The sequence below is a fragment of the Colobus angolensis genome, unplaced genomic scaffold, assembly GCF_000951035.1.
Source record: "Colobus angolensis palliatus isolate OR3802 unplaced genomic scaffold, Cang.pa_1.0 Scaffold12, whole genome shotgun sequence".
NCBI lineage: Eukaryota > Metazoa > Chordata > Mammalia > Primates > Cercopithecidae > Colobus > Colobus angolensis.
Window position 1 is genome coordinate 7145486 of NW_012113141.1, and position 7254 is coordinate 7152739.

Sequence of the window (7254 nt, forward strand, 5' to 3'; positions counted from 1 at the left end):
AGCCACCGCGCCCGGCCATAATTGTTTGTATTTTTAGTAGAGATGGGATTTCGCCACGTTGGCCAGGCTGGTCTTGAACTCCTGACCTCAGGTGATCCACCTGCCTCAGCCTCCTAAAGTGCTAGGATTACAAACGTAAGCCACCGCGCCCAGCTGTCTTCCGTGTTTTTAGGTAAGGTACTATGTTTCTGCCTTAAGCCATCTAGTGGGAACACATCTCCCAGGTTTACTGACAGCTCACTTACTGTGGGTATCACCTGGTCATGTTGTTCAGAGCTAAATGGAAGGGTTGTGGTCCACGCCCCTCTAGATCCTGTGACCAGGACCGAGTATTTCTTGTTGACTTGTAGTCTCCTTGAAATCATTTATTCCTCATATATGTTGAATGCCTTTTGTTGGACTGATGATTCTTATATATAAATTAGCCTGGGACAGTGTAGTTTATGGGGATGAAAAGTGTGATATTTGTGTGCCTGACTTTTGGTGCCTCTCATATCTTTCTTCTGATATCAGTCCTTTTCCTTTGCTTGAGTTTCCTTTGCTTCTTAGATGCTCTGTAATATCATGGTAATAAGAGAATACTAATCCGATGCTGCTTTAGGTTGAGTGTTTGGTTTTTACCTTACTTTTTCTTTTTCTTTCTTTCTTTTTTTTTTTTTCTTTTTTGAGACAGTCCTTACTCTGTCGCCCAGGCTGGAGTGCAGTGGCATGATCTTGGCTCACTGCAACCTCCGCCTCCTGGGTTCAAGCAGTTCTCCTGCCTCAGCCTCCCGAGTAGTCAGGATTACAGGCACATGCCACCAAGCCTGGCTAATTTTTGTATTTTTAGTAGAGACAGGGTTTCACCATGTTGGCCAGGCTGGTCTTGAACTCCTGACCTCGTGATCCACCCACCTTGGCCTCCCTAAGTGCCGGGATTACAGGCATGAGCCACCACGTCTGGCCTTATCTTACATTTTCAAGAAGAGCAGCTAGTACTCTACAGATTCTCCAGAGGGGCTTTTTGGAAGTAGTTAACAATAAATCTTTGCTTAGGCTAGACAGTGATTTAGGGTATGCCAAATTCTTTATGCTTTCATAAAGGGATATGGAAAAAAGAAGGCATCAAAGAGATACGAGTAAGATTTGGGAAATAATGAAGTATGACGATTTTAATTATAACTGTGGGGAAGGCCGGGCGCAGTGGCTCAAGCCTGTAATCCCAGCACTTTGGGAGGCCGAGACAAGCGGATCACAAGGTCAGGAGATCGAGACCATCCTGGCTAACATGGTGAAACCCCGTCTCTATTAAAAAATACAAAAAACTAGCCGGGCGAGGTGGCGGGCGCCTGTAGTCCCAGCTACTCGGGAGGCTGAGGCAGGAGAATGGCGTAAACCCAGGAGGCAGAGCTTGCAGTGAGCTGAGATGGGGCCACTGCACTCCAGCCTGGGCGACAGAGCGAGACTCCATCTCAAAAAAAAAAAAAAAAATAACTGTGGGAAAAAAAAAAAAACTGTGATGAGATTAGGCCTCAGATCTTTGGAAGAACCTTAATTCTAAGCTGAGACTTTGGCTGAACAGAGTCCACCTCTGCTTTGTCAAGTCCTGGAGTTTGGCATTCTCTCACGAGAAAGCTTTGTTAGAGGAAAACATATCTGATTCTGTCATGGTTGGTGAGCAAGTTTAGGTTAATCATGTTCCTGTAGGCAAGTTCTATAATGTCTAGTCTCTACTGAGGGCAGAGCAAAAGAAAAACAATTCTTTGAACAGAGGTCATCCACATTTCAAAAGTGATGTGCCAAGTAACTAATTGCTTTCTCCCTGAACTTCATGTGTGAAGAATGGCTAAGAGTAGTGAAAGTAGCTTTGATGGTGGTTCTAAGGAATAGGAAGGATGGAGTACAGCTTTTGTGAGGACATAGATGGCAGTGCTAATGGGAGGACAGGCCAGCTGTCTTTACTGAACTGTTGGGCAGAAACAAGGTCTCCGACCTATAGAAACACATTCCTGAATCACGTGCTGTTTGAAGTTTTCACACTTAGAAGTGAATGAAAGGATATAGTTAGTATAAGCAGAATGAATGAAGAAGGTGGCAGAATAATCTCCCCAAGAAGTGTCTTTCTTTGCAGCCTAGTTCAGTATATTACTTGGTCATCTTCTGAGTCTCCTTTTTATGTATGCTCCAAGTTTCTGAGTTCTGGAGTAAGATCTTTTCCTTAAAAGAGTTGACTTGTTGTCTAGGGTAAGAATATTAGGCAGTCTTGGATTGACTTGAGAGTATGGTGATCAAAGGAAGGCCCTACATTCTTGTGTCTCTGGCTACAGCTTCACCCCTAGTATGCTTATCTAGGAGAGTGTAGGCCCCCTGTTGGGAATCTGTGTTTAGAATACTGCTGTAGCTAGAGTTGTATGCTTTTAGTGTCCTTTTCGCTGCCTAAACTGTGGTATTGGGCCAGTGAAGGTCTGAGTTTATTGATCCTTGCTTTGCATTCCTGGCTCAGGGTGGAGGAGAAAGTTATTTCCCAATCACTTAGTTTCTGTCCTTTACCCTCAGGTATGTCAAGAGCCCCACCTTCCTCGGGGGCACCTCCAGCCTCAACAGCACAGGCTCCTTGTGGCCAGGCTGCATATGGCCAGTTTGGCCAAGGAGATGTACAGAATGGGCCAAGCTCCACTGTTCAGATGCAAAGGTAGGTACTTGGTCAATCTAAAATTGGTCTGATGAGGCTGAGTGCGGTGGCTCATGCCTGTAATCCCAGCACTTTGGGAGGCCGAGGTGGGTGGATCACCCGAGGTCAGGAGTTCGAGACCAGCCTGCCCAACATGGCGAAACCCTGTCTCTTTACTAAAATAAAAAATTAGCCGGGTGTGGTGGTGTGTGCCTGAAATCCCAGCTACTTGTGAGGCTGAGGCAGAAGAATCATGAAGCAGAGGTTGCAGTGAGCCAAGATCGCGCCATTGCACTCCAGCCTGGGCAATAGAGTGAGACTCTGTCAAATAAATAAATAAATAAATAAATAAATAAATAAATAAATAAAATCGGTCTGATGAAAGTAGAAAGGTTAGGAAGTTATGGGCTTTTTTTTTTTTTTTCTCTCCTTTGCCCTTCTTGTAGATCACTTTTTCTCTTCCCTCTACCCTTCTGTACTTTGTCTTCTTTTTTGTAGGTTACAGGTACTGCTGATGTCCAGCCCTGTGGATTATTGACCCATCTTAGTAACTGGGTTCCTTTGCATATTCTTCCTTTTCTGTGAACTTGAGTTTCTTGCTTTACTAGACATACGTCTTCAGTAATGGTTGGAGTCCTATTGAGCCTACCCTAAGGGAGAAATGGGAAGAGAGAACCTCAGGATTATTTACATCTCTTTTGATTTGCCCCTTTCCTCTAGATCAGGCACTTAGTAAGACTGATTGGTTAAGTTTGGGTATGGCCAGTTATGAACTGAAAGATACTAAAAGGGAAACCACATAAATGGTGAAAACTTCAGTGGTACAATGACCCAATAAACCCATTTTAGCATGAAAGTCCGTTAAAGGAGGGCAGTCATCTCTATTAGAGTGCTTTTTAAAATTTTTTAATTTTTTTGAGACGGGGTCTCACTCTGTGGCCCAAGCTAGAGTGCAGTGGCAGGATCACAACTTCCTGGAGCCTGGACGTCTCAGGCTCAGGTGACCCTCCCACCTCAGTTTCCCAGGTAACTGGGACTACAGGCATGAGCAACCACACCCAGCTAATTTTTTTTGTATTTTTAGTAGAGATGGTGTTTCACTGTGTTGCCCAGGCTGGTCTCAAACTGCTGAGCTCAAGCGATCTGCCCACCTTGGCCTCCCAAAGTGCTGGGATTATAGACATGAGCCACTGCACCTGACCAGGAGTGTTGTTTGTTTTTGGTAAATAAAGAGTAAAATGTAACTGTGGGAAAGAGGTATGATAATACAAAAGTCACTTTCTGACACTTTAACTGGGTGTCCAGAATACACATTTTTAGCATTGAATGTAAGCCTGCATAAGTCAACCAAGTGGGGTACATAGAAGATAACAAGTACACGAATGTACATAAAGTTATAAAACAGGATGAGGATACAGTGAGGGGGTAGGCAACTGTTTTAAATACATTGGTCCATGTTGGGTGCAGTGGCTCACTCCTTTAATACCAGTACTTGGGGAGGCTGAGGTGGGAGGATTGCTTGAGCCTACAAGATGAAGGCTGCAGTGAGTCATGATTGTACTGCTGCACTCCAGTCTAGGTGACAAAGTAAGACCCTGCCTCAAAAAAAAAAAAAAAAAACAAAACAAATGTATGCCTTAGTAAATTATTATATAGCAAACTCCTTTGTAACTATAACTACAACCCAGATGAGGAAAGAGAACTTTGCCACTCACCCCAGAAGCCTTTTCCGTGTGCCCCGATTCAAACATTATTCTCTCCCTCCCCTCATAAATAACAATTATCCTGCATTATCCTGACTCTTACAGTAATTTCGTTTTTTTTTTTTTGAGACAGAGTCCTGCCCTGTTGCCTACGTTGGAGTGCAGTTGTGTGATTTCAGTTCATTGCAACCTCCAGCTCCCGGGTTCAGGCGATTCTTCAGCCTCAGCCTCCCGAGTAGCTGGGATTGCAGGTGCCTGCCATCATGCATGGCTAATTTTTAAATATTTTTAGTAGAGACAGGGGTTCTCCATGTTGGCCAGGCTGGTCTCGAGCTCCTGACCTCAAGTGATCCACCCACCTTGGCCTTCCAAAGTGCTGGGATTACAGGTGTGAGCCAACACGCCCAGCTGACTTTCTTGTGGTTTTTTAAAAATAATTTACACTTGGCTGGGTGAGGTGGCTCATGCCTATAATCCTAGCACTTTGGGCCGGGCGCAGTGGCTCAAGCCTGTAATCCCAGCACTTTGGGAGGCCGAGACGGGTGGATCACGAGGTCAGAAGATCGAGACCATCCTGGCTAACATGGTGAAACCCCGTCTCTGCTAAAAAAAAAAATACAAAAAACTAGCCAGGCGACGTGGCGGGTGCCTGTAGTCCCAGGTACTCGGGAGGCTGAGGCAGGAGAATGGCGTAAACCCAGGAGGCGGAGCTTGCAGTGAGCTGAGATCCGGCCACTGCACTCCAGCCCGGGCGACAGAGCGAGACTCCCTCTCAAAAAAAAAAAAAAGCCTAGCACTTTGGGAGGCCAAGGTGAGAGGATTGCTTGAGCTCAGAATTTTGAGACCAGCCTGTGCAATACAGGGAGACCCCCATCTCTACAAAAAATAAAATGTTAGCTGGGCATGGTGGCATGCCTGTTGTCCTAGCTACTTTGGGAGGCTGAAGTGGAAGTATCGTTTGGGCCCAGAAGGTTGAGGCTACACTGAGTGTGATCTTGCCACTGCACTCCAGAGCTTGAGAAACAGAGTGAGACTCTGTCTCAAAAAAAAGTTTACACTCAAATGTACAACCCCACATACCACAATTTAGTTTTACCCACAGGAAAAACAGTTGGTATGTCTTTTAAGTCTATAAGCTCCACCTCTGTCTTCTTTTTCTTAGTATTTATCTGTTGAAGAAAACAAAACAGTTAACCTAAAGAATTTCCCACAGTTTGGACTCTACATAACATTTACTTCATACTTGTCCAACCCGTGGCTCACAATCTGCATGCCTCAGGACAGCTTTGAATGTGGCCCAACACAAATTCATAAATTTTCTTAAAACATATGAGGTTGCCGGGCGCGGTGGCTTATACCTGTAATTCCAGCACTTTGGGAGGCCAAGGTGGGTGGATCACCTGAGGTCAGGAGTTCGAGACCAGCCTGGCCAACATGGTGAAAATCCATCTCTACTAAAAATACAAAAATGAGCTGGGTGTGGTGGCAGGCACCTATAATCTCAGCTACTTGGGAGGCTGAGGCAGGAGAATCGCTTGAACCCAGGAGACGGAGGTTGCACTGAGCCAAGATTGTGCCACTGTACTCCATCCTGGGCGACAGAGTGAGACTTTGTCTCAAAAAAAAAAAAAAAGTATACAGGAGGATATATGCAAATATGATGCCATATAACCCACATCCAATTCTATTGACTCCACCTTCAAAATGTATATCAAATCTCACTACAGTCATTCCTCACTATCCATGGGGGAATAGTTCCAGGACCTCCCCGACCAACAGATACCAAAATCCGCAAATGCTCAAGTAAACTCATATAAACTCTGTGCAAGCAGAGATGTTAGGTAGGCAGGTGCATATACAAATCTGTAGCTCAAGACTGATGTTAGAACTGGAGATAGAAATTTGTAAGTCCTCAGTCTATAGATATTTAAAGCTATGGATGAAATCATTTAGAAAGTGAGTAAAGAATGGAATTGAGGACTTGGAGCTTACCAACATTTAAAAGTAAAGAGGAGCCGCCATCAAAAGACAATGAGGGGCCAGCCGCGGTGGCTCACGCCTGTAATCCCAGCACTTTGGGAGGCAGAGGCAGGCGGATTGCTTGAGTTCAGGAGTTCGAGACAAGCCTGGGCAACATGGTGAAACCCTGAAACTCTACCAAAATACTAAAATTAGCTGGCTATAGTGGCACATGCCTGTGGTCCCAGCTACTTGGGAGGCTGAGGTGGGAGGATGGCTTGAAACCAAGAGGTGGAGGTTGCAGTGAGCCGAAATCTCACTGCTGCACTCCAACCTGAGTGACAGAATAAGACCCCATCTCAAACAAAAAACAAAAAAAAGACAATGAAAAAGAGCAGTAGTGAGGTGGGAGATAAGCCAAGAGAGTGTGGTGTCTTGAAATCAGATGAAGAGAGTATTTCAAGAAGGTAAGAGAGTAATCAGCTATGTCAGATGCTGCCAAATGGTAAGATGAAGACTGACAATTGACCACTGGATTCGGCAAGGTTAGCATCATTGATAAAGGCAGTTTCAGTGTAGACATAAAGAAAACTACCCAGTTGGAGTGAGTCAAAGAATTTCAGCCAGGTGGCAGATTGACATAATCTGAAAACCCTCTGCTACCAACATCTAGAAAGGAGAGAGAAAATAGAAACAAAAAAAATTTTAAGTGCAAAGTTAAGCTTAAAAGAAAATGTGAATTTTTTTTTTTTTTTTAATACGGAGTCCTGCTCTGTCGCCCAGGCTAGAGTGCAGTGGCACGATCTCGGCTCACTGCAACCTCCGCCTCCCAGGTTCAAGCGATTCCCCTGCCTCAGCCTCCCGAGTAGTCAGGATTACAGGCACATGCCACCAAGCCTGGCTAATTTTTGTATTTTTAGTAGAGACAGGGTTTCACCATGT

The 7254-nt window shown here is 44.8% G+C and overlaps 1 protein-coding gene across 4 annotated transcripts in view; it reads left to right on the forward strand.

Moving 5' to 3' along the window:
• The window catches only part of SEC24C (SEC24 family member C), a 28503-nt gene that overhangs the window by 4119 nt on the left and 17130 nt on the right, over positions 1-7254 (forward strand). For 3 of the 4 annotated variants that reach the window (XM_011928192.1, XM_011928203.1, XM_011928184.1), the window contains one exon: positions 2536-2671. The exons of the other annotated variant lie outside the window; for it this stretch is intronic. In XM_011928192.1, coding sequence (XP_011783582.1) covers positions 2536-2671 — 136 coding nt within the window. The remainder of the gene's footprint in view (positions 1-2535; positions 2672-7254) is intronic. 4 annotated transcript variants of the gene reach the window in all.